This window comes from Larimichthys crocea, chromosome IX (genome assembly GCF_000972845.2).
Source record: "Larimichthys crocea isolate SSNF chromosome IX, L_crocea_2.0, whole genome shotgun sequence".
NCBI lineage: Eukaryota > Metazoa > Chordata > Actinopteri > Sciaenidae > Larimichthys > Larimichthys crocea.
This window is the reverse complement of record NC_040019.1, coordinates 2,411,033-2,438,598: the sequence shown is the minus strand read 5'-3', so window position 1 is coordinate 2,438,598 and position 27,566 is coordinate 2,411,033. Positions and strand designations below refer to the sequence as shown.

Genomic DNA, 27,566 nt, shown 5'->3' with positions numbered 1-27,566 from the left:
TATTTCCACACACTGAAGGATGATAAGGTGGACGCATAATGGAGAGTCTCTGGTGGACCTATAGGGTTAGAATTAGGCCACTTTCAGCCTGTGAGGCGCTGCCCACCGTGTGTCACCGTGGGTCATTCATATGGTTTACCGGTGCATGGGGCTTTGGGTAAGATCCATGTGGCCAACCCCTGGAGAAGGCGTGTAGTTGCTCGATGCAGCCGCTTGGTTTTTTGTAACTTGACACCTGGCTGTGCGGTGCATTTGCCATCGCTTTACCCACAGAAAGCCTATTTAAAAAGGAAAGGGATGAGTCCAACGCTCCTGACTCCGTAACCCCCCATCCAAAAAGAACCCAGCTTTCTCTCCGGCTGCGCGTCCCTCAATCTGGATCGGCATAAATGAATGAAACACAGGGGAATATCGACAGACAATCGCACAGGAAAACTCTCTGTCAAACCAGCCTGCCAGAAGGAATTTATGTCGGGCTTGACAGGCAAATCAACATGAGTTTTTTCCTCTGGAACTTCATCTCAAGCTTGTCAAATGTGTAAAACGGCGACCGGTGTCTTCTGCCCCCCTTGCAAAGGAGTCACGCTGTGATTAACGGTCAGGTTTTTGACTGCCAGGACAAATGAATACAAATGAATTTAGGCACCCGAAGGAGAGATTGCAGAACCTCTCATCTAGACACAAAGTAAGTAACCGTTTATTTGATTTGACTTCACTGTGTCTGTGTCTGTGGGATGAGAGAGGATGTCTTTTTGGAAAGAGCTGAGGTGAGACTGATCACTGGCTGGGGAGCTGTTTGCTTTCCATGTGCGTACCTGGGATGTACCGGCTGGCTGTGATCCAGCTCACCATGCAGGAGTAGAGTCCGCTGGGGACTGCTGAGGCTCTGTATGGGGTCTGTTTGGACCACAACGTGACATTTACCATAACTTTGCCAAAATGTGTCCAAATGCTTGACTCATCTATTTCATTTAACACAAAGAAGGAACAGCAAATTTATTTGGAAGCTCTTATTTAATATCTGTATACCTGTGCGCAAAGATTCCTTATATACTCCAAATATATATTCTGTTTAGTTTGTAAGGTTTTGTGCCACACGCATGCATCCTTGTGCGTGTGTGTGTGTGGGATCTTTGTCATATAGTGTTTGTGCTAATCTGACTCATTTGATAGTGGAAAGAAAAACAGGCAATTATTCAAGGACCTGTAAAGTTTCACGAGAAGGTTCATGAGCATCCAGTGGAGCGTGTATTTTGTTAGGATGCTTTCCATGTTTCCCCCCTTTACGCATTCGGAATCCACAGGCACATTTACGCACGGTAGTTAAACGAAAAAGCGTTAGAGAAAACGCTGTTACAGTTAGTCCAGCTACGCAGTCACATTCACTTATCAGAGTTTATACCAGAAAACATCTGCAGCTGACACGAGTTTTACGACTCTGTAACATAAAATGTGTTTACAGCACATATTTTCACAGACAGTGAAAGTATGTGCTATCCAGAACGGGGCTATTTGTAAGAATATTTGCTCTGCAGCAGCCAGCTGCTGCACACAAAGCATGCTTTCATTCATTACATTTGCACATACATGCGTAATTCTTACCTTAGATTGATTTGGGTGTTATTGCGTAGTGAACATCTGGTTCAGTTAATGTCCGTGCTGAGATAGTGAGGATTTAGTCAGTGTAGGGAGATGGAAATTCTTGAGATTTAAGTCAAATCTCAAATCATTTGACTCACCATTCCTTATTTGTTTCAACTGAAAACAAATTATTATTTTATTTATCGCAATTTTCTGGATGTTTGACAGAAGTCATTCCTTTTTTAAAAAAAAGGATCTTGGAGATTTCCATCCTCACTAATTTATCCCAACAGTCACTGCTTCGTTGTGCATGAATTGAGATATGGTTAGTACCTCCTGTTAGTCTACCTGAGAGGTGTTAGGTGGCGCGCAGCATCACACGTCCACATGGTGTCGCTCTTCATGTCTGGCTTCTGGCTTTTTTCACATGCAATTATTATTCTGCTGATGTGTTGATTTATTTTGACATTTAAAAAAACAACAACCAGAGAGATGAACATTTTCAAATGTAATATTTAACCACACAGACGCTGTTCTGTTCTAACTCCAAATCCAAGCAGAGAAGTCACACGCTGTTTCATGTTTCATCTGTTCCAATAGTCAGAACAAGACTCATGCGATAAATTAGTCAGGAAGTAAACAGTCTGTAGTCAGAGATTGCTTAAGTGCAAAGAGAGAACAGACGGATGTACAAGCCTACTACTGATCCCATGAGATGTCAGTCACCCTCTCTTCCTCATCATCCCTGCTCATCCACAGGAATTTTCCACTGTGGTGTGTGTGTGTGTGTGTGTAGGTGTGAGTACTTCTGTGAGTGTGTATGTGTATGTGTGCATGCTCAAGGGGGGACAGGATCGCCTTTTGGGAAATCCTTTCAGGGAATCATTGAGTAGTCCGAGCTCATGAAAAGAAGCGGAAACTATACAGGCTCCTCAGTGTATATCCACCCCCACCCACCTACCCCTCAACCTCTGACTGGCTGTTGGCCTACAGACTGGCTGCTGTTTGAGAGTGTGTGGGGAAAAAGAGAGAGAGGGAGAGGGAGGAGTGGTGGTTTTGGGGGGTCGAGAGGTTAGAATCAGAGTTTAGACATCAGAGAAAGAGACTGCGGTATCAGAGTGAAGAGAGAACAGTGACTAAACAACATGGAAATCCTCTGACACACTTTGACGGTCACAATATCTTTTTGATAGCACAACTGGAGATGTTATCCACAGGGCAGGGCAGAGTTCATCCCTCTTCTCTCTTTGAAATGTGAGTTCAGTGGTTTACAGCGCGATATATAAGTTCGCCTGGTTAACTGGATGACTTAGGAGGAGGTATTGTTCTTCTGGCCTGTATTTCGTCCACTCAGCTTAGCCCAGAATTCCCCCCAAGGCAGCCGAGTCATAGCTCGCTGTTGCAGTATCAAAACCACACGAGACTGGGGTCAGCGTGCAAATCAGTGCCTCGGATTTAAACGTCCAGTGTGCACAAATCCAGCCCAACCGCCTTTAACCGCCCCGTAGAAGAAAAAAAATCCCAACCTCAACCTGTCACGTATACTTCAAAAGCGACCTAATGAAAATCTAAACAAGCTACTGGAAACTTTTAATATCTAAAGCCAAAGAAAACAGCACAGGGTTTCCCAGGAAACTTGCACAGATGTAAACAGTCTGAGGGACAGAATGAGTATAAATATAAATCTCAGCATTCATGACTCATTTTCAGATATCTAATCGTTCCTCAGTTGATAAGACACTGAATGAGACTGCAACCAGCTGGAAGTCTAGAAGATACACGCTGACACACTCACTCACTCACTTACACAAACTGAAAGAGTAACCACAACCAGCTGTGTGTGGGCTTGATTTTGATGAAGCTTTATTAGCAACTAAGAACTGGAGGAGAGGCAGACATGGATGCCACAAACACACACACATGCACACTTAGATACAAACACACCTTGATTATAATCATTCAGACAAGCGGGGGAAGCAGCCACTGGTAAGAGCGGAGGTTGTGAAGTAGAAATATTTCAGGGACAGACACATGTTCCATGCGTGTAAATATATTTATGTAACAGTGACCGCCTTTACCCACATTTATATATTTGGAGTCGCCCCTGTCCGCCTGCTCCGCTCTAGCCCTCCTGTCACAGCTGCTATAGACATTTCCTCCTCCAATGTGTGTGTGTGTGTGTGTGTGACCATGTGTGTCTGGATGACCTCCAGCGGTAAACAGTGGCTCCCCTGCCTGTCACCAGATCTCAGTCCCCCGCTGAGCTCTCAGTCCACTTGCCAATCAGTGTCCCCAGCTGTGCTCTGCAGCACACCTGGATGTGGTGAGGGTGTTGAGAGAGACCTTTTTTCTCTGTGTGTGTGTGCGCACATGTGTGTTGATTCTGGGAGGAGAGGTGATGGCGGCGAGGTGAAGTCTACCATAGTATTTCTGTCTTACAAACCACAACTTGAAGCTGTGTGTGTGTGTGTGTGTTGGAGAGAGGTGCTCGTGATTTGTAAGTGCTTTTGCAGAATCAGGTTCCCATTTGTTGTTCACGTGGTATCACTCACTCAAATGTGAAGCATGTGTGTGTGTTTTGAATCTGTGTCTTATTTTGTGATGTACAAACAATGAACACATATTATAATCCTATCTTTTCATCACAGTTAAAACACAACGACAGCCATTTCCGACTGTTGGTGCATCTTTCTAACAAGGCAGTCTTTATTAATAAATCACTTCCAAATGCTCCTCTTACGTGGCTGTAAAAAGAAAAAATCCCTCCAACCTGTTGGATTGTTTGACTGCTTGAACCAATTTGTTGGACTTCATGATAAAAACCCTTAAATAACACTATACCAACATAATTTATGCATTATTAGCACACGAGAAACATAGATCACCAACATTTATAACTGTATTATTACCAAATAGAAAGCATAAACACCAGCCAACAGGATCTCTAGAAATACAGCAACCCAATATTTGTTGATGTATGTTTTAAAGCCATCAGTTATAACTCATAAAAAGCTTCATAAAGGATTTAAAGTTCAACATTTGTATGATTCAGTGCTGTGTGCATCTTTCTAATCCTCTCTTCTCTTCCTCCAGGAGAGCCCTATTGCTCTGTACAGTTTTATATTGTACCTGTTACCTGGGACTTACACAAGTACACTCTGAAGGTAAGACGTGACTTAACGTCACCTCCCACTTCCCTCTCACATTTCACTCTCTCACCTCTTTCAACCTTTGCTAAAATTTTAACCAGTGGGGAAAAACAAACTGTGAAAGTTATTGGAGCACTGGGGGTATGTGGGGATTTTTGGAGTTATTCTTTATTTCTTTATTTTTTTTTTTTCCTGTTTGGTCGATGACCAAGTACGTAAACACATTGCTATGAGAATTGGACCAACGGTTGCCATGGTGACCGGTGTTGAGTAAGCCGAGTGAGCGAGGGAGTGATCAGATTGTAGGTTTTAAAGCTGACCAGTAGAGAGGAAATGTGCTCTTAAAAAACACAACTGAAGACAACGTGGGGTCGCTGGCTGTGATGAACCCGATTCTCACCTGAAGCTGCAGCTTCCCTTCACTTTACGGAGCTTCATGATGGCTTTCAGCTCATTGTTTAGCTGTTGGCTGCAACTGTTGTTGCTGTTTTCGGCTATAAAGCTCTTAAAAAAAAAAACCTTCTGTGCACTAACTGCACAGCATCAAACAGCAGACAGGCACAGTAGCTGGCGTACATAGCAGCTCAGATATTTAGATGTTTCCCTAATGAGTTTGTACCATTTGGCACTTATCCTTGATGAAAAGTTATTGATACAGTCCAGTGAATCGGCCCCTTTTCTTGTCCTCTTATTATAATTGAGACTGACAAGGCGCAGAGTTCAATAGGTCGGACATGCAGTCACTGAAACCAAACGTCATCTCAGGTTGTTTCAACAAGGCTGAAACCTCTTTCATGGTTTTGGATGTAGATTCATTTAGTTATAGGTATTATTGCGACCAAGCTGTGTGTGTGTGTGTGTGTTATTTCAAGAAAACATCATCATCCAGCCTCGTCGTTTCAGACTTTAAAAGACCAAGTAATTTCCTTAGTGGAAATTGGCAGTGGAGCTGGTTTTAGGCTCTGATTGGGCTACTTGGCGTCAGTTAAGTCTGGCAACACTGTCTTTGAGCGACATCGCTGTTGCAGAGTGGCTGAACTCACTCCTGCGCTCTCGTCATAAGAGGAGAGCCATGTGAATCGAGAAATGCATCTTTGCAGTCAGCATGGCTATAAGCCCATGTCAGCGATGATGAACAAAGAGATGCCGTCTCTGTAATCTGTGCTGGAAAACACTGATGATGATCATCATTGCTTTAGCTCTCTCTTCAAAGACTGTAGATCTCAAAGTTTTCAGACCTCAAATAGAAGCATCAGGCACTGACTAGAGTTTCTCTGCTCTTAGAGACTCTCTGACATTTAGACTGGCCTTTATCCTTTTCCCCTTCAGCCAAGATGCATCATCCTAAGAGCTGTGGTTGTTTACACAAAATGATGTGAAAAACTTTGTATAAATCCTTTTTATGACTTCAAGTTTGAAAATAAAAAAGAATCTGGGATTGTAGAGTTACAAAGAGGTTATCTTACCAGACCTCTGACCTCTGCTTGAGGCGACTTTACACCCGAATCACCAACCAAATTTTGGTGATCGAGTCGCATTGTGTGTAACGTAGGCACCAGGTTTTGACAAAGAAGAAGATACATGTTAAAAAAACATTATATCTGGCTCTGCCGCATCGATTTGCAGTTTCAAAAACTGTCCAACAAAGCTGTAAGTAGCAAATCAGTGGAGCCTTTTAAAGATTATTCCTGTGCCAGTTACTGAAACAGTAGCTGTGTTTGACTGCCATTACCGTGCAGAGTAGGTATCAGGGAGAATCAAAAGGCCAAAACTCCCTCAGATTACCCTGCTAAGAAGCAGTGGATGACATAGGATCACTCTTCTCTGGGTCTTTTACTCTCCTTTGGAGCACAAAACCAATGAGATGCAATTTGTATGTCAGGATCATTTTCTTTGGGGAAATGGTCAGAGTCTGGGTACTGCAACGGCATAAATTAAGGGTGTGGGGGTTTCGCACCACAAAACCACAACATGAGTTCCAGCTCGGGACCTTTGCTGCATGTCATACCTCCATCTCACCTCATTTCCTGTCTCTCTCTACACAGCCAACTGTCAAATAAAAGGCAAACGTGCCCCCTGAAAAATTTAAATGTGGGAATATGAAAGGTTAAGTTGCATGTCATACCCTTCTACATCTCTCCCTGCCTTCCTGTTTCTATTTCTGTTGCCACCAACTGCAGGCAAAATTATCGAAATGTTGCTCTTACAAGAAGTAAAATTTCACCTTGTTTGCCCTTATTGAAATCACGAACCTTACATTTTGACTCCAAATCTGATATTGTGGGAATACGTGTGATGTATTGCTGTGGGGATGATTTTTCCCCTATCATAAATGGCTCACTGTAGACTACAGCGCAGACCGGCCAAAGAGAGATCTTTTGAGTGTGTTCGAATGAATCAGTGACTTCATCCTCTACAAGGGATAACATTACAGACTGAAGAGCCTTGGATTTTCTCTCTGTCCTACTTGAGTGACTTGGCACAGAGCGAGGCTATGAACTCCAGCCATGTGTTAAACACAAGTCTGTCTCTGTGTGTGAGTTCACATATATACAGTACGCATCTAAACCACATGGTTAATGTATGCACCAGTAGTTGTACAAGTGGTATTTAAATAAAGAAGTCTGGAGACGGGAGTCTACAGAACAGATACGTGTAATGTACCCCCTGCCTCACTCGCCAAGTCCTCTTGTCCTTTACTGCAGAAGAGACCACACAGAGAGGAGGGCTCGCTGTGTGGATGGGTATACACTATACCCCATGTAGGTCTTGTTTTTCCTGCTATTTTATAAAGCCCTAATGTTTTTAGGGAAAGGAAAGTCTTACAGCCCCATACATACGTGGAAATACCATAAAAATGGCTGTACTGGAGAAGCACGTCTACTTTCATTGTGCAAAAGATTCAAAATGTGTTAAAGTCTGGTATGCATCAGCAGCACTTAATAACCCAGACTAGACAGATTAGTTTGTAAAGTTTTTGTTTGACATCATACATGTGAAAACTAAGCTGCTTCCTCCTTCAAGTCTAATTCCTTGATGACCACCAGCATTAGCAGGGATCAAATTCCCGCTCTTAACTTTTCTTTTTTTTTAAACTTTCCATGCAATTATATATTTCCAAAAGGCTGAGCCCCCCCTGTCAGTGGTCTAATGAAGCAAGCCTTGTGCTATAGAAAGACAACCATCTCATTGAAGTCCTGCTTTCTATGGCTTACCAGTACAGCGACTGTTAGGACATCCCATCTGTCTTTCCCCTCATCTTTCCCACTTTCTGTCATCTCATCAACATTGCTCGCCATATTTTCTATCGTTTCACATGCGGTGCTTCTATACGCATGTCCCCCCCATTAGACAAGGCCCAGTGGCCACAGGTCAGAGTGAGCCCAGAGACAATAAAGATGTTGACGGGCCCGGGTCTGAGATCACAGGTCACAGAAAATGAGCGACGGGACCTCTGAGACCGAAACGCTGAACAGAGAGTCAAAGCTGGCTGAAAGGGTGGAAACAGTTCTCTGCCTCCAGGCATGGAGATGCTGTACTCACTTATGGTCACTGTGGTCATGTTATGAATTTCCAAACTGACTCTATTGATGAGACAAGAAGAGACGAGAGAAAGGGAGGTTGTCTGATAATGCCGATGTCATTTGGCTCATTAATTCCCAATAGCCTTAAAACAAAGAGGCCGTGCCTTGACATCAGTCAAGCCAACATTTTCATCAACATGCAGTACAGCAAGATGTACTAATTGGTGTGGAAGTTATATAATTTTGCAGCCAAATGTACATTTAAAACTTGAATTCTGTCCGTTTGTGCTTCAAGATTCACAACAACAACACATACTGTTAGCTTTATCCAACAGTCTCACATTTCCTTGGAGGGTAGTGTGTTGGCCAGATGGTTACTGAGAGAGGATTAGGTACTTTAGCCTGATTGTGCGTTCCTGGTACTGGCTGCATTGGCCTGGGCTGAACTCCCTCCACAATTACCTCCACCAGCCGTCGTGTTTCCACCGGCACAGGGTGAACACCAGAGTCTTGTCTTGCTCGTGGCAACACATGACCATAGGGCAAGGACTCCTTAAAAATGAATATGGTAAATTCCGTAAAGCAACTTGATTATCAGTCGAAAAATATAAAGAGCATTTGCTTTGTATGTTTAAAGCGCAAGAGCAAGTCAGATCCATTAAAAGAAAGTTCATATTTAATTTATTGACTGCTCCATCGAACCAAAAAATCATTTAAATCTCAAAGGACATTCATTTATGGCATTTTCTAGAAGAAAACCCAATTCAACGACCAAAGACAGGAAGGCAAAATTAAGTAAAGATCATACATTTGGAGCCACAGTGCCTTTGGTTTGGCTTTGAAACCTCAAATGATTTTTGTTGGAGCTGTTAAAATATGGCCACATTAGGCCGAGCAGTTCCTTTAAGAATTTGCGGGCCTGCAAATAGCAATTAACAAGCCATATTCTCAGGCCATTTGTCGTGGCTTTACTTAAAGGCTGTTTTATGCTTCACAACAGTCATACGGTCAAAACAATGCCACAGCTTGCCATGTTGGAGAAAAGCGTGAGGCTGCAAACCGCTGACATTTAAAAACATATGCCACTACAGCACCACTGTGCAGCATCTACCCACACAGTGAGCATGAACTGACCAACCAAGGTCTCTCCATCCTCCCCTATCATCAGCCTGGTTTTATATCTGTCTGGAATTAGTACATAGTCATTTGTTTTGACCTTAAGTTGCATAAGTCAGCCTACAGAAGCAGTTTGGTGGCCTCAAAATCCAGTAGGTTATTATTCTTTTCTCTCTTTTTTTCTTTTTGCTTCAACCATCTTTTTCCCATCTCTTTGCCCTCGGGTGTTTTTAGCTCCATTACTTTGTGAACTGCTGTTCTGTGTTGGCTGATGGACCAGGAAGTTATTGGAAAATTGGCTCAAAAGCCAGTGTAGTCAGTCCAACCGCCACTGGCAAAGACAGCTAAAATATTTTGCTGAGCCTCACTTGTTTCAGGAAGAGCAAATTCTCACAATGAATCCAGAATGTCCTATTAATAATTTGAAGACGTTTTAATAGTTTCCCTCTCATACATATTTGCTAACTGTAGATTTGTGTGTGTGCAATAGATTTGGTGCTCAAGTGGTTTCTGAATGTTACTACATCAACAAAACAAGTGGGGCGAATGGATTCTGGACATTGTCTGTCTTACTCCCAGGTTGCACTGATGATTTCCACAGAAGTTTGATAAGTGTTTTGTTTAGAAAAAAACACAGTAATAGTTCAAAAAGTTTCCTAATAGTCAGAGTTTTGTCCTTCTTGGTTGTTTTTTGTTCTTCCTCTGTTCCTTTTTTTTGGGGGGAACTGTAAAAAGATGCACCATGTTCCTGATTATATATTTACAGTTTTGTTTATGGCAAGAACTATGGTCATCTCTGTTACAGAACCTAGACAAATATGAAAGAAATGCAAATATACTTCAATAAATGAATCTGTCAAAATGATTTGCACGTCTAACACTACTGTCCCTTTTCTCCAGATGTGGACATCCTCCAAAAGTTGGGGCTCAAGGGAGAGAAACCGTCACGCTCGGTGCCAGCAGGGGTTATTCCATTCAGATCAGGGATCATCCTCAACCAGCGGGCGCACATCGAAACTCCATTGCGCTCACTCTTCCCAGCGGCCATCTGGCCCAACCTGGCACTGGTCCTGAGTGTGCGCTCACACCGTGTCAACAGCGCTTTCCTCTTCTCCCTGCTCTCAGGCCGCAAGAAGCTCCTTCTTGGTCTGCAGCTTACACCGGGCAACCTGGTCCTTCACACAGGACCAAACACCTCGGTGGCATTGCCCTATGAGCCCCATGATGGTCAATGGCACCAGCTGGCGGTGGGAATTAATGGACAGAGAGTGACTCTATATGCCTCCTGCGGAGAGCAGAGTGTTCATGCAGACTTTGGGTGGGACAGTGAGGAGGGACTGGCTCCAGAGCTCCAGGGCTCCTTCCTGCTGGGGCGGGCAAACCAGCAGCATGCCTCAGCACACTTTGAAGGAGCAATCTGTCAGTTTGACCTGGTCCCTTCTGCACAGGCAGCTCACAACTACTGCAGGTACATTAAGAAACAGTGCAGGGAAGCTGACACATACAGGCCTAACCTTTCTCCCTTGTTGCCTATCCTACCACGAGAAACGAACATCACAGCTACCGCTGCTACCCCTAAACGTGGTGGCCCTGAAACAGTCAAGAAGACCACGCGGCTGAGCCTTGCCAAGAGCGTTGCCGCTGCTGCCTCGGCTGTCAGATATGTGGCCTCCACCCAAACAATAAAGCCCAGCCATGGGACCATTCCTACACCCCTGCTGGGAACTGTGATGCCAGTTACAGTCCAGCTTGGTTTGGCCTCACCGCCTCCCAAGGCCAGGACTGAAACTGTCACAGCACCACTCAGGACAAAAGTAGCCCCGACAAAAGCACCAAGCTCAAGACCCTCCACCTCTAAAGCTTCAAATCAGAAAACCTCCAAACCCACTCCCACAAAGCCCATTCCAAATAACACCTCCAAAAAGACGATCACAGGAACAGACAAGAAGAAACCTACTATTCCAGCCACTACAAGCACCAAACCCACCAAGCCCACCAAGACAAAGTCTGACTCTGCGTTATCAGACCAAGGTGTAGTCCCAAAGAAACCACAACCCACCACAACCAAGAAAACATCTCCTAAGCCTAAAGCCACACCATCCAAAGCCACTCCGTCCAAAGCCAAAACAAATTCCGTCAAAGCTGTCCCTTCAAAACCAACGATATCCAAAGTCAAGCCATCAAAACCAACAAGTTCCAAAACTACAACTGTTAAAACCACCAAGCCAGTCTCCAAACAGGTCACAAAACCAACGAAGCAAACCAAAACCACCAAGGCTCCAGTCACTCCACGACCAACCAGACTTTCGTACAACCCAGTAACACCACCTGCTACTGATGGCTTCCAGAGCTGGGACGTGCCACCGACTCTGTTCTCCCTGCTGGATGGACCTATAGGACAGAAAGGAGAAGCAGGCCCATCGGTAAGCACTTATGATCTGTTTGGTTGGTTTGTAGGTGTGTTTGTGAGTGTGTGTGCCAACAAAGTACATTTCCAACATGCATATATATTCCTGTATACACTTCTTTTATTACTTGGATCTAGGGCTGGATAACACTATATGTTCAAGTGTGAAAAGTTCCTGATGGACTGTTGGGGAACTCAGACTGTGCTACAGATGATTTTAAAATCATTTTTGAAGCTGACAAGGTGCTAGTGTAGTCTTGGCTTTCATCGTTATCCTGGCTGTAGCAATTTGTACTAGCTGGAGGCGAAAGAGAATTGAAATATGAGCACGTCGACAGAGAGAGAGCAGCACTGGGGGTTCTGCAAAACCAAGATGAAGAGACGTGCAGTCTATGTCTCAACTGTTTGTGTTGGCAGTTGCGCTTGGTGAGTTTGATGGTTTATGTTAGGAAAGTGGTCAGAGTGAGTGAGGTACGCTCCTGTAGGGACATCCGAGTCCGTGCTGGTCTTTGTCGCCAGTGAAAGAGCATGTTTGATTCCAGTGCTCTGGGGTTGGAAATAAGACACCACAGAGATATTTAGGTTAATGTGGCACTATCTACTTTCCCACACAGGTTAGAAATCCTACTTTTCTTTCCACCTTTACTCCTTCCCCTCCACTGTGCACAGAACCCTCCAGGCTGGGTGTGACGTGTCAGGTCTGACGCCTTGCCGTCTCTGCACCAGATTCCTGTGTCACAGAGGGCTAGTGGAGGTCTCATGGCTCTCTTTCAAAGCTAGGTCAAGGGTCAAAGCAGTCAGTAAACATCATCATTCAGGCCTATAGTATATCACTCGGAGTGGGAACACTGTGACAGGCTGTGTTGCATCTTGACTGACCACTTGAGATCATATTTAGGGCAAAGTTAGGAGCGGACTGCAGAGAAAATGAATTTGATTGGATATATAAAGTTCAGAATTTAGTCCAAGTAGTTTGGCATCAGCAAAACAAGCTATGCATAATTGTCTTCATCTCCAAACGTGGCCTGAGTAATCAAACCTCAGTGTCTAGTCAGCCTGTTTCTGGGTGTGTTTGTATTTAAAGCTGCCTTTGTGATTGAGTCATTTTAGCGCAAAGTGTGAGCAGGGCCTCTTGCGTTTTGATACGTGCGTCTTGCTTATTCTTTGTAGCGGGCTGTAATTTACCGCTGTAGATTGCAGAGTACGGCGTGTCAAGGGTTGGCTAATTGACCTCTGTACTGATGTCCACACTGCGCTCGGCTGTCATTACCGTGAACTGAATGACTGCCATTTAGAAAGCGCTACCTGCAATCTCAATATGGAGTGCTGTAATCTGCCACAGAAAAGAGATTGTAGAAGGATGATTAAGGGAAATTATGAGGTCATTTACTGGAGGACTGTCTGACACAAGTGTTGATGTGGTGCTTAGGCCAACAAAAACTGGTGCTTCCTGTGTGTGTGTGTGTGTGTGTGTTTGCATGTATGTGTGGGTATGTGTTCCATATGTGTGTGTGTGTGTCTTTGTCTCTGTGTTGCCATGTAGTTCCTTGGGAAATCCCAGATGAATCCTGCCACGCAATACACATGCTATGTACTGTCTCACTCTCTTTCTCACAGCAGTCTTGTACACACACACACACACACTCACACACTCAAAATTTGATAGATATAAAAGTCAGAAGTCAGTGAAAAGCATTGCATCTACTGAGTTTCCAGCCAATTGCTGTGTCATTCATCACTTCTGCTGTCTAAAGCATTAAGACTCTTTTACCTCTCTGCTTCTTCGTCTTCCTCTTATTTTCTTGTGCCGTTTCCACCGTGCACGCTGGCTGCCAGGAGAAACATCCCGTACAGGCACAGATATCGCAACAGTTCCCCGATCTGAAGCACCTTTGGCTCCTCGCTGCTGCTTTAAAAATGACTTCCTGTGAGATTGTGCTCCACTGCAGACCTGAATTTGATTTATATGTTCTAAATTTTTATGTGAGAAAGTGAGAGTTTTAATCTGCTATTTTATTTTTAATTGGAGTTGTACTGACTGTGAGTGCAAATTCAATTTAAACTGATCTGTTTATTACGTTAAATCGTAACTGCGAGCTGCTTGAGTCGTTTAAGCCACAATTAGAAGCTGTTTAATTTGAATTTATGGCAAAAATTCACATTTTTGAACTTTTCAAACTTTGAAACAATTGCTTTCACAGAACAACTCTGCATGAATAATTCAGATACAGTTGTCAGATGGTACAAATCATGGTCTAATTTCCCCTAAGGCACAGCCAGCAAGTCTAAAACCCTCACAACTGAAAACAGCGTCAGCCATCAGACTGTGTTTGAAAATGGAAAATGCTTATGATGTGGGCGTTCCGTGTGACTGCTACCTTCCTGGCTGGACAGGAAAGAAAGAAAAGGAAACACGTTAAAGATGGACAGGTGCAAAGAAAGGAAAAGACGGTACAGGAATAAACAAACAAGTGTAAGGAAGGGAGGGACAAAGCAGGAGGCGGAAGTGTGAAGATGGACAGGAGTGTGTGTCGATGTTGACAGGTCCTTAGGCCACCACAGAGCACACCACCTGTAACAATGGGGGTGGTCTCAACCATGGAGGTCGTCCTGGAAAAGTTAGTAGGGGGCCAATTATAATCTTCAGAGCGATATATAAACGATCGGTAGCAGCTATGATCACAATAACCTTTTAAATGTTGCATTAAAGTTGAAAGTCACACATCTTTCTCACTCGAATAATTGCATTTTTATTGCTGCGATCTTCGCATCTAAGTGATCTAATGAGAGCCTAGAAAATACTGTAATATATTTGCAGTTTTAAAAATACCTCAGCACACGTTTGCATCTCGTTCCAGAGCGCTCCAGGTAGCTCACAGCCACAGGAGCCGCAGGGATTCCTGTTTTTCCTCACCTCCCCTTTTTCCTCTTTTTTTTTTTTGATTAAAAGAAAACGAATGAGCACACGCGGCTGATAAAGCCACACAGGGGCATTGAGTGGCGCAGGAAATGACCTGTTATTTCTAGTGTTTCTATGGTTTCCTGCCTCACAGGCTCAGGACTTCCTGATGGATAAGGTTGAACTCTCATCACCTTGAGGAATGGAATTACCTCTGAGAGGAAAGGTGTCACTTTTTCACCGTGGTAACATAAATGCCTCTTTATGACCTTATTGTTCTGGTAGAGGATTGGTTAAGATCATCTGTATGATATATGTCAAGTATGCAACACTGACCAAACGCTCTCTCCCTCCAGGGACTGCCAGGACCTCCAGGGAAGCCAGGCCTGCCAGGCAAGAGGGGTCCACGGGTAAGTCTCCTCAGTTGCCCTCAAACACCTCCAGCCACGTCAAACACACTTTCATTTCTGTAAAGATTTATATCTGGTGTTCAACCCCAAGATTTTGTTTTCATGGAAACATGTTAATGAGCGTGTCTTTATTTAGGTTTATTGTGGGCATCTTTCTTCCTGCGTGTGTGTTTGTTTGCGTCTTTTTGCTACTGCTGCTGACGTACATGTTGACTGGAAGCTCAAACACAAACAGTCAGTAAATAAAACCTCTTGGCGGGAGGTGACGCAGAAAGACAGACAGGCAAACAAGGACAGAGAGGAGTGTATCTGCGTGTCCTCCAGACTATTTTCTACAATAATAACCTGACAAACCAGGCTTCTACATCTCCTTAAATCCCTCCCATCACCCAGCTGACACACACACACTCACACTCATACACAAAGTTTTTTCTATGCCGGCAGATTGACCATATTCAGCACGGGGCTGCGAGTGCTGACCTCCCACCCCTAAGCATAAACAGGAAAGCTCCTATAAAGACAGCCTTTCAAAAGGCTGCCTGTGCCACAGGATGCCTAATAAAAGCACTGTAAACAGACAGAGAACACATGGCTCCACTGGACTTTCTTCTCCTCACTGAGCTGTTGCAGCAGACTCCGCCGACACTTCATAGGAATCCCATTCTGGACTAATGAAAGGCCTCTTTCTCCAAGGCAGTTAAATAGATATAGCCTCATCCGTGGGTCTTCTTTCGGAGGAATTCTCTTTTACTTCCTCTGTTCCTCTCTGATGTATAGATGCAGACTGACAGGGTTTTGGCCACGGCTTGCCCATTTGTAGTCCAAACTAAAATATTTCAACTACTTTTGGATGCATTACGCTGAAAATTTATACTGACATTCATGAGCCCCAGAGGATCTTAATCATTTTAGTGATTCCCTGACGTTTCGTCGATCACCCACCAGCAGGTTTGCGTTTAGTTTTTGATTTCTGAGTGAAATGTGCCGACAGCTTTTACAATGATTTAGCGCACAGATTCATGTCTCCCTTAGGATGAATTGTAATAACTTTTGTGCTCTCTAAGTGCCATCATCGGGTCAACATTTGCTCAAAAAACAGACAGACAAGACAAGTACCTGCAAAATAAATGGCTTTCCCATTAGCCTGAGCTAAACGTTGCTGTCTAAGTAGGGTAGCAAACATGGTGATAATTACATACTGAATATGAGCATGTCAGTGTTATCATTGTGCACATAAGCACGCTGACAAGCAAGTACAGCCTCACAGAGTTGCTGGCATTGTTGGAGACTGATATAGACTACAGAAGCCTCAGTCTCTGTGTTTTAAAGTTTAATTAATGGACAAAAAACTACAACAACTACAAGCTACTGTCAGTCCAGACAGTATAATTATCTAAATGCATGAATTAAACAGCGATGATTGATGCTTTTTGTCTTTATGGGTGCATGCAAATGTATTTGGATGCACGCGCTTGTGTCTTTTTTACGTGTGTGTTGTTGTTGTTTTTTAATTATTACTTACTGTTTGTGTCTGAGAGACTCTTGGGCTAAAGTCTCTGTGATCCCCCCACTGCTATAGATGTATAAGGAGGTCTTTGTCTGGCTCTAATTAAAGCTATTTAAGCCCCAACAGCACCGCCCATCCCGTCTTTAGTCACAGTTCCACACCATCAGCCCCCACTTTGGTGGATTTCTTGTGATTCAAATCAAACTTACCTGGAATAAAATTTTAATTGGGCATAAAATTCTAAGCGCAGAGCTGCGTGAAGTTGGTCGTGCCAAGTATAATATAAATATGACTCTGAGTGGAACTATTTTTATACAACCATGCAGTGGCTTTTCTCAAAATATGCGCCATATTTGACTCGAGAATTCATTTTTTTCCGAAATGTTAACTGATACAAATATGCACTGGGGCACATTTCTTCCATTTTAGGTTGGAGCCTGGATGGCATTGGACATGCAATTTGTACTTGTCCTTGTAAAAGCCCCCTCGGCCTTCGAACCACATTCATCAGCAGTATGTATCGAGCGACCACCTCATACTGATTTACATCCTGGTGGCTTAGACGTGGCCTTTGTCAACCACAACAAACCAGCTGCTGAACTGCCTGTGGCATTGTCAGTGGAAGTGGTCGGTTTGCGAAGCTCAAACAATGAAAACAAGCCTCTTCAATAAAAAAGCACTTGTAAAGGCCTTTGGTTTTGATTCCAGTTTAACAGGGGGGGTCACTTGCAAACACGTCGGCGGTGTCTGACTCTGACCTCGCAGTCATTTTGTTTAACGCACACACAGAACTGTATACTACGCGGCGCTAATCCCACGCCGTGTAGCGCAGACATATGTGGCCGTGTTTACGACCTGCCTATATAAAGAGCGAGACAGATTATGGAGCTTTCCTGTAAACAAAAGCATTTATCAAGTTTAATTGCCGCTGCCATGTGTGTGTGCAAACACTGAGACGCATAGACACATACTTACACGCTCTCAAACAGGCACTCACAAGCACACGTTGTACAAATTCCCCCCTCTTGGCCAGATAAGAGTGTGGTTTCAATTTAGGAAAAAATGAAATTCACTTGTTGATCACTGGGATAATTAACTTGCTTATATGCTGCAGGCTCACAGGTGGAATAGCATAACTCGATCATAAACATCTTCCTTTATGTGAAAACTCCACTAACCCCCCCCTTTTTTTTTGCTGCACAAAGAGCTGCTCGCAGTTTTTTTTTTGCATGACCTTCCGTAGACTTGGATTACTGGAATTCTGTATGATGACACACAGAGCTACCATTGAGCCCACCGAGCACCACCCATGAACCTTGACCTCTGATCCCACACATGTGAGTGTGAGACACCGTCACTATGGTGACCGCTGTCAGTACAGACGAACTTCTGCTAGGTGTTTCGGTGAAAAGTCAGGGTGAGCTCTCTTCCCGGTCTGTTTGTACGTGCATAATGACGACGGTGGTAGAAGGGTGTGAGAGGAAAACGTGCGGCGGATGCATCGAAGGTACACAGGCCTGTATCTCTCTGAAGACTGTGCTGCATGTATAGTCGTCTGGAGCCTGCTGGGTCAAAAGGGTCTTTGTCTGAGTGGGGGGAAGAAAAAAAAAAACTCTGTCGCCCATCTTTCCTCATACTTCCCCTTCGAACCTCTCCTCTGCCACTAAATGCACCTTGCTTCACTTGCAAGTAAAGCTAATTCACATCCCAGATGGACATTTCATACAGAAACATTTGACATTTGAATGAATAAAGGCGTCGAGCTCCGCTTAGGCCAGTGTGTCTGGCTGTTTTGGTAACATCATGCAACACATCAGCTTTTTAGGGGTCGGAATAATCCCAGGTGTAAACTCTGTATATGGATCTCTACTCTGGAATATTACTGTAATAAGCTCCAGGACAGTAAAACCCACAGACCATGCTTCACTTCATTATTTTTGCAATCCCCCTTTGGGCACTTAACTGCATGTTTTAACACCAGTTTTTAGATGTTTGGCATAAGGTAGCTCGAGGTTTCCATCATAATTTTCAAACTTGTCACGGCCATCATGAGCTATTACTTGTTATTGTTGTAAATGCTGAAAAAATACTTTGGATTACTTACTATTTCCTTTTTTTTTCATATGCTCAGCTCAGTGCATGATGTATTTACCTCTAAAAACTTCGGCTTTCGGAGCCAAATAAATTCATATGGTTGGACTTCTACCAGTGCAGCCGTGTCTGCTTCTCTTCTAACAAAGTTTTACTGTAATTTATGTGGCATATTTTCACTTTGCAACTTTAACAAACACTTGATATATTCTCCCGAATCTTTAGAGGTTTGAGAAGTTTCTGCTACGTGTGCTGCCGACTGCGATCTTTAATTATAAAGAGTGGTTTCACATGCTCTTGATCTAATGTTAGTTTATCAGACATTGCCTCCTCGGCTCTCATTTGGCACAACATCATACAGGGATACTCTTTTATCTTTAATATGGTGACTGTATATACATTTTAAAACTCTTTTACAAGGTTGTGTTGAAAGACAGACCATGTTTACAGCATAGCCCATTAAAAGGGCTTGTCTAAAATATTCTGTGTGGGAATGTAACCTTGGGAGTGATGTCATGCATCCAGATTTAAGATATACGCTATTGGTTATAAGTTGCACATATGGTGTTGATGTTGAATTTTGCAGATTCAATGACAGATATTTATATAGCTCAGAGCAGGCAGCCTGCATGTTACCCTAACATGAAACATTAAGAGCTATCATTTGTTTAGATTTTGACCATTTGGTCTCAACTTAGAACGAGTTGCACAGAGCAAGCAGCGTTATTACCACAGGAACCACAGTAACGCCCTGCATCGCTGTTCAGAGGTCGGTGGTTTTTCATTTGATAGCCCTCGGCTTGTGTGTGCCCCACCCTGGTCTTCTCTAATTAGACACCTGTTGTGCGAGAAGGGGACCCGACATGGAAGCAAGAACACAGCACTAAAATGTCGGTGCCAGCCCGTGCCTACCAGCGTACTGCCCAAAGTGTGGTGAACCGCAGGGTTAATTTTGAAGCATGTAATTCAAACATGTCTAGTTTGTTTAAGTTTATTTAGGGCACAACAACGTCCGTTAACACTGTCTGGATGCGCCGACTCTCGAGGGGAAGCAGCTGCGTGAGGAAAAGAAAGGGAAGATCTTCAGAATCCTTGGAATGAAAATGTCTCATTTGTAAAACATAACAAGTTAAAAACGGATCAAGCTCAGCATTTGTTCGGAACTTTATCAAAGCTGCATTTTTAAACACACGTGTGTGTGTGTGTGTGTTTCACATCAGAGATAACAAAAGCGTTACACACACACTGTGTGTGATGTCCTGTTCATTCATGAGAGGCTCTGTCTCTGGTGAATCAAACATGACAGTCATCAAAGCGCCCTTTGACAAGAAGAGCAGTTACAGCAGAAGGCATTTATGTTGTCATGTCTGCACCCGACCAGTATGTCTGTTTTTGAACTTTGCTCAAAGGGCTTTTTGTTGAGCTGTATAACCCAGCCCAAACCCCAGATTACTTTTTTCTTCTCTGTGGGATTACAGAGAGCAGCCTGTCTGCATGTCCCTAGATGTTGTTTTTTGATGCTGCAGTCCAGATCGCTAACATAATGGCTTCCTGATTTGTTTTCACTCACCTCAGTGAAACTTGCTGACCCGACTCATAAAGCAGTTGTGGCTCTTTTTTTTTTTCCGCCCTCTCTGACTCGCTCGACCCTTGACCCGCTACGGGGATAGGTTAGGGGCCCAAGGGTGCCACCACCACGTGGAGGGCAAGAGTGAGGTCAGACAACCACAGAAAAAAGTCCCCACAGAGGAAGAGGAGGTAGACAGACAGACGAATGGATGGATGGCGGAGACATAACATCAACTCCTGTGCTTCTGTCTGACGGCTGCTCTTAAAGCCCCCCCCTCAAAAAAAAAAAAAAAACGATGTAGATTCATTCTCTGGCTTCCGAAGGTTTTCTGCTAAACCTTCCCATGGGGTCTGCTGGACGGGGCGAGATGGTTCACATTACCAATATGCTGCTACTGTAGATCTCGCTTTGTTTGCTTTCAGACACAGTTGTGTTCATTTCCTCAGCAACAGCCAATGCGGACAGAAACAGACACCAGCCGAGGTATTTAAAATGTTATGATACGAGATGATCTGCGTTACTCATTAAGATGCTTGGCAAATGCGTGTGTGTGTGTGTGGAGGGAGAGCGGGGGCTGTTGAGTGTGAGGCAACAGGGGGCAGGAAAACCACATCCATATGGTGGAGGAGCTCCACACAGCCCATTTTCCATAAACTTCTACCCCCAACACCAACCTCAAATACCTCAGCACCTAACTCACACACACACACAGCTGATGTATAGGAAAATAGGTTAAAGTAGCATGAAGGCTGAAGTTCTCCAGACAGTCTCCCAACCCCCCTCTTCTCTGTAGCAAAACCACAGTCTGCATCAGCTCCATCACGATATGAAGATTGATTGAGATCTCGATCACGGTTTGATTACGTTTTCCTCTCTCCCTCCACAGGGCGCCCCTGGTCCCCATGGAAACCCTGGCCGACCTGGTCCACCCGGGCTCAAGGTACGCACTCTTGGTCTAACTCATGATCACAAATGAAGCCTTTCTTTGTTTTGTTTTTGCCAAGAGCCCCGACGGCCATGTTGATATTTCCACATGAAACCATTATATGATTATGTACCTGCGTCAGTTTATGATCTTCTCTCGCCTTGAAGAGAACGATGATCCCATGAAGGATGAGGATGTGTTATTTTTTCTATATCAGCTGGAATCCATGAAGAACAACAAGGTAATGGAGCTTTGTGGCTGAAGAATCAGGGGCCACCTAAGTTCATGGCAGCGCGGACACACCTGGCAGTTTGAGACACTAAAAGCACTTAATACCGAAGAGCTGTATCACTGTATCACTTTAACATGTGTGCTGCAGAGGTGAAATGTCAGATCTTGGAGATCTGCTCGATTTCGCCTCCAAATACGCCCCAATGTGTGCAATTTTATGCATTTATATGCTCTTTCCATGTAAAATGGATGTGCGTCTATGTGCTGCAGCTCGAGGGGAAAGAAGACAGAAAGTTTGGACAACCCGGGGTAGTTTGAAGTGATTTATCAGAGCTCCAGGGAAAGACATTACTTAGAGTCAGAAAAAGTGAGAACTTCCAATAAATCTGTCTAATTTTAACGTGAGAACACGAGACGACCCTGCCCAAGACAAATTGTCTGCGTCCCTCATCTGATTGTCTTGGACTGATGTATGTCTTAGCAAACATCCTTGACCTCCGACACTGTGTGCTCGGAGTACATAGTAAGGAGCGCTACCTGTATTTAAAGTGCATTATAAAAATGCCTTGCATAAATGACGACCGTGGAGCTGCATGTGGTCGCATTGCCCACCCCCATCACCAGAGCCCTGACCTCCACAGGTCACCCAAAGGGACTGTGTTTGTCCCTGGTTGCATTCTTCAAATTTTACAGTCTTCTTCCCATCATTCGGTGCCTTATTCTTACTCGTTTTATCTACTGTCTGCTCATATTTTATTCAATTAAAGAAATAGTTTAAGTTGGGGGAAATCTGGTCAGTCAAAATTCTTCAGTGCATCTCGTATAGTCTTATTCTGACAATAAATGTGAAGGCAATAACACGTTAAACAAAGATTATATGTATTTTGGCCAACAAGCCCCATGTTCATTGCAGGTACACCATGAACAATTTGATATTAATAAGATATTTAATTGGGCGCCCAGTGGCCTATGTGTTAAATGAATAGCTTCCACACATGTATTGGCTTTCTTACTGGGAATTAGGTGAAATAACTGATAGCAGCATCTGAAGATGGATACTTTGAAAATGCCTAACATTGTCCAAAAGTAACAAAAATTGTCTCTAAACCTCTAAAGCTCGCTAACTAATACATAAGATTGCAGCTGTTTAATCCCTAACAACAAAAACTGTTTGTGGTTTTCTGTGGGACTATTTCTTGGCTGGGAGCAGTGACCTCCTGTAGTCTTTAGGAAGTCACTACGCCTGGGCCAGCATAGTAATTAGTGAGCTTTATTGGTGCTAATAAGTGGATATTATATTACATTTTGTGAGCATTTCCCCAAAAGGTTGAACTAATTCTGTAAGATGCACATCATATAACTATAAAAAAGTCCCTGGTTGGAGAAGCCGCGTTCTACTAGGCAGATATTTGAAACCTCGCCTCAGTGAATGAACACTCCAGTAAATTCTAGGCAGAGTGGTGCAGAGCAGGCTTCTCCTACCTGGCAGGTGTGTTGAGAGAATGACTCTGAAGTGTTTGATGTCTCGGGGTTCACTGCTCTTTCATCGTTAATAAATGAAACAAAGTTGTAAATAGCAGGGGTCCATGGGGAGAGAAGGAGTCAGCACTCAGCCTAATTTCCGATCCATAGCTTTGATGTGCTGAGGCCCCGTTATTGTTACCTGCTGACAATGAGGCTCGGTGACTGCAGGGGCCCCCACATAATGCGCTGCTAAACCGATCTTTCTTCGTGAGTTTTATCTGTCTGCTTTTGTAGCCTTAACCGTTTGCCTGCTCCAAATGAAAGGCGAAATTATCTTGTTAATATGACTGTTAGTTCAAGTTCATTTGGGTCATTTTCACCCATACAAACGCCTGCTTTGTGTTTTTCTCTTTATCAGGGGAAAAAAGGAGACCCTGGCATGTCACCTGGGCCTGCACCTAAAGGAGAGAAGGTATTGTCTCCCTCTTTTTCCATCTACACGCGACATTAATTTATAACATTGTACCGTTTGGCAAGCTCCCGGCATATTTATAACTGCTATTTGTGCAACCAGTCATTGTTATTGCTTTACCATTTGTCATTCTCGCTTTTTTTTGTTCTAGGGAGACTCAGGGATTATTGGCCCGGTTGGACTGACTGGCCAAGAAGGTCGGAAGGTAAGACAGGAATAAACAGAGTATGCCCCCCCTCCACAAAAGCTTCTCAATATCCTTGGACTGATTTCCTTCCAATGAAATGAAATTCAATGCTCTTAAATAGCCATAACAGCCCCCATTTACCAGTTGATGATGTGAGTGAGCATAGTGCTTACATCTGCAAAGTTTGAACAGCGAGGCCCTTAAAATGTTTGGGAAAGCCCAGAAAAGAACTCTTGCATGAGTCATTGTCACCATTTCATAACCCTTGTGTTTTTTCTGTTGTTTTTTTTTTCATGTGTCTGTGGTGATGTTTTCATGCATCTTTGTATGTGTATGTGTATGTGTATGTGTATGTGTGTGTGTTTAAACCCCCCCTCATCTTTCTCCTTTTATGCTGTGCTTTCCATTTCTTCCATCTGTGATCGCTGGATCCAGTACAGAGGGGTCTTAATGTTGGCAGGAAGGATGTCATGAGGGACAAAGGGGGGAGGTTTTTGTTTTTTTGTCATCAGAGAAACAAGAAAGGGGGGGATCTTGCACTCGAAAACACAAAATAACCAGCGTCTCAGATGTTACTTTAGTCACGGCGTGAGTGGTTTTCACAAGTGTGGGGAAGAAAGAAGTGGGACAAAGCTTCTGGTAGAAAGAAGTGGAACGAGCACAGACCGAGATTAAAGGTCTAGTGTGAAGGATTCAGTTGCATCTAGTGGTGTAGTTGCTGTAATTGCAATCTCCTCACATCACCCTCGCCTTCATAGTGTAAAGGAAGCTTGGCAGCCTCCATGGAAGAGGACCCCTGAGCACCGTAGATATGAAAGGCTCATTTTATAAGCAACAAAAACAAAATTATTAATATTTTCAGGTGACTATACGTGCATGAAATCATAGTTATGAATATTATAATCCATGTCTGCCTTATTATGAAAATAATAATCTTACACACTGCACCTTTAAGTCCAAGGGCAAGTCATGGATAAATGGTTGGAAATGTCCAGGTTCTCTGGTGGTGGGAGTCATTTTAATAATAATAAAATATGTTATGTTCATATTGCTTAATAACGCCCAGACTAAAATAAATAAAATGAACACATATGGAACATCGTGTTGAAAGGGCTACGTCAGACCAAAAAAAGGTGGTATAGGACATGATCACTACACCTTGGTGCTTGGTGAGTCTTGTATGCTCCTCAGGTATAAACTAAAATAATCAGGTTCACCTTTTCTTAAACAATCTGATATAAACACATGTCTCATTGTGGCAGAAGAAGAAGATCCCATAAACTGCTTTTAGTCACATTATGTATGAACTAGAACTGAGCCATGCACACATTTCAAACAAATCCAGAAGGATTTGTTGAGTAATTGAATAAAGCAGGTAGACTGTATGCGTTTCAGCGGAGGTGTAAAGTGCCTCTGTATGTATTCACTGTCTTTCCCAGAGCCGCAGTGCTTTGTAACCGAGTGAGGGACGCCAGTTGGATGGCTGCCTCGAGCTTAACATATGGCTTTGGTTAGGAGCCTGCTTTTCTCTCTGTGTCCAAGTCGTATGTCTCTGTCTCTCTCTTTCACACTCAGTCAGAATGGAAAACGTAAAGCTGGTGGAAAACATTCACGCAAAAACTAAATGATTCTTGGCAGTGATTTGACAGGCTATCTGAAAGTTGGACAGTGACATGTGAATCAGAGTGTACCGGTCCAGCTGTCTGACCTCAAACTTATTGTTCAGCTTAAAGGTGAGATCACCTGGCGCGCACATAAAGAAATAGTTACCTGTCTACACTCAGGTGAGCAGCGCTGATAAATGAAGCCTAAGGCAACTTCATAGCTACTTAAAAGTGTATTAATCACCCTCATGTCTGGGTTACCATGGGGACTCCATCAACACACACTCTGACATCATCACAACATGCCTCAGGTATTGGTCAATGAACCACAGACATGATGACTGTAAAGGAAACTCGTTAAATTAACCACAAGGAGTCAGCTGCTTTTTCACGAACACAGAACAGCTGATGAACCAGTTTCCTTACCGCGCTTAACTGGAACTGTAACTCAGTGTATAACAGCTTCTCGCAGGTCTCCGCTATGCTTCCTACCAGTAATCCGACATGTCTACACATCACACTCCTATGACAGGGATGTGAGTCAATGTCCAAATTGTTCTGTGCAAGCGCAGACTGTCTAGAAACAGGCTCTTTGTTTTGTTCTGTTCCTTTACGGTCAAGCTCAGGTGGAAAGTCCCAGGCGTGTCCTGATGCAGGTCTCTCCACTCAGACTCTGAGGCCCGCTGTAAGGTCAATACAAGTAGTGAAAAGCAATGAGGACTTTCATTGCAATTTCATCTCAGTGGCGGGCCACCCTGAAACACCCATGTGCTGTTTCTCCCTCGTCATACCTCTCTAGCTGTTTGACTTGCTCTGTCTCACTCGCTTGGCTCATTACACTGAAGTTGTGGTTTAGGAAAACGGGACAACAGCAGCTTTTCCTCTGTTCTACTCTGAAATTTTCCCTTCTACCTTCTCTGTCTCTCTCTCTCTCACACACACACACACACAGGCTCTTTATCAGCCTTAGCTTGACACTTCAGCCGGGAATTCTGGAATTTGGCTGCCGTTTTTCCATGGAAAACTTTAATGGAGAAAGCAGTGGTGCTTTGAACGTGTGATGGGAGAGTGTGATTTTACACTGTCAGACAAGCCAAGCATGTTCCGCTCTGTACAACATTTGTTCTACCAAGCCGAGTCTGAATGGCTTTTCAGTATGGTAGGCAGGGTCAGGGAGAGGGGACACACACACAGAGCCAAACCTCAGCTACAAGGCCACATTACAAGCCGCACATCTCACCTTACTGCCTCCATCCCGCTGTATTCAACGTCGTTTCCCACCGCTGGTTGATCTGTCTTTTCTCTTCTTCTTGTCAGTCTTTTCTACATCTGTCTTTCACACTACGACTGCTTTTTTCTCCCTTGAAGCCAAGTCATACTGCACAGTAGCATTATAACTTGCAAGCACTCAATGGGTATTTAATCTTATTACGTGCTTCGGTAGATGTTTTCCTGCATTGGGTAATTGTTTGACATTTCGGAAAAACACGCTTATTCGCTTTCTTGCCAAAAGTTAGATGAGAAAACCAATGCATCTTATGTTTAAGTACAGAACTAGAGCCAGATAGCATAGATTAGAATGAAGTCACTGCACTGTTTCTGGCTGTAGTTCACTCGCTGTTGCGATTGCTATAGATGCTTTGGGTAAAATGTTAACATGTCATCAGCATAGAATGAAACCCAATTCTAAATAAATTAGTCAATGTAACATATTCATCATAGCCGTGTCAATCATTATAGTCACCGGTGCAAAAAATGTTATTAGGCCAGAGTTGCAAAAGAATCCAAGAGCAAAGCCATGCCATAAGTCACGCCATAAACACACATGTGGAGTTTCTGTTACGCTCCAATCTGGGAAACTATGACTGTCTTGAGACACATTATGTTAAGTCCTTGTTTATATATCTATAAGAAGTGCCTACATGTGCTTTTCACTTATGTTTCATAAAGGTCCTCATGCTCATAGTGGATTGTCATTTTTCACCGGATGATTTTCCTTTCAAACTAAGTCCAACCCAAAGTTCTCCTAACAAGAATGTCCTATGAACACAAAGCAGAACGATATATTGTCATCCCCCTGCTGTGTGTTAATCATACTCATTTCCTTCATTTATGCAAGACAGTTTATTGTACAACATCAATCTGTCTGAAGCTCCCCAAGACTTGCTCCAAACCAAACTCTCAGTTCAAACTAACAAATCCACATGCTCATCATCGTCGTAATTATGGGAGAATTCAAATCAACCATCATTTTCTTTGCATGTCTCACAAGAAGAACAACCTCTGTCTTCCACCGTGCCCGTAGTTTAATAGCGATACAGCATGCGAGCAAACAAGCCTGCTGAAACTGCGGTTTAGACGGGGATGAGATGAGGGATGTTTTTCCGCTGGTTAGATTTCCAAACCAAATTGTCCTGGGTAGGTTCACG

At 43.6% G+C, this 27,566-nt stretch overlaps 1 protein-coding gene across 1 annotated transcript in view; it reads left to right on the top strand.

Annotated features, from left to right (window-relative positions):
• The first annotated feature begins 254 nt into the window (after window positions 1-254).
• col27a1a (collagen, type XXVII, alpha 1a) overlaps window positions 255-27,566 on the top strand; it is a 65,577-nt gene continuing 38,265 nt past the window's right edge. The window contains exons 1-7 of the mRNA XM_010737872.3: window positions 255-685; window positions 4,675-4,745; window positions 10,271-11,793; window positions 15,033-15,086; window positions 21,141-21,194; window positions 23,293-23,346; window positions 23,498-23,551. Coding sequence (XP_010736174.2) covers window positions 633-685; window positions 4,675-4,745; window positions 10,271-11,793; window positions 15,033-15,086; window positions 21,141-21,194; window positions 23,293-23,346; window positions 23,498-23,551 — 1,863 coding nt within the window. The 5' untranslated portion in view covers window positions 255-632. The remainder of the gene's footprint in view (window positions 686-4,674; window positions 4,746-10,270; window positions 11,794-15,032; window positions 15,087-21,140; window positions 21,195-23,292; window positions 23,347-23,497; window positions 23,552-27,566) is intronic.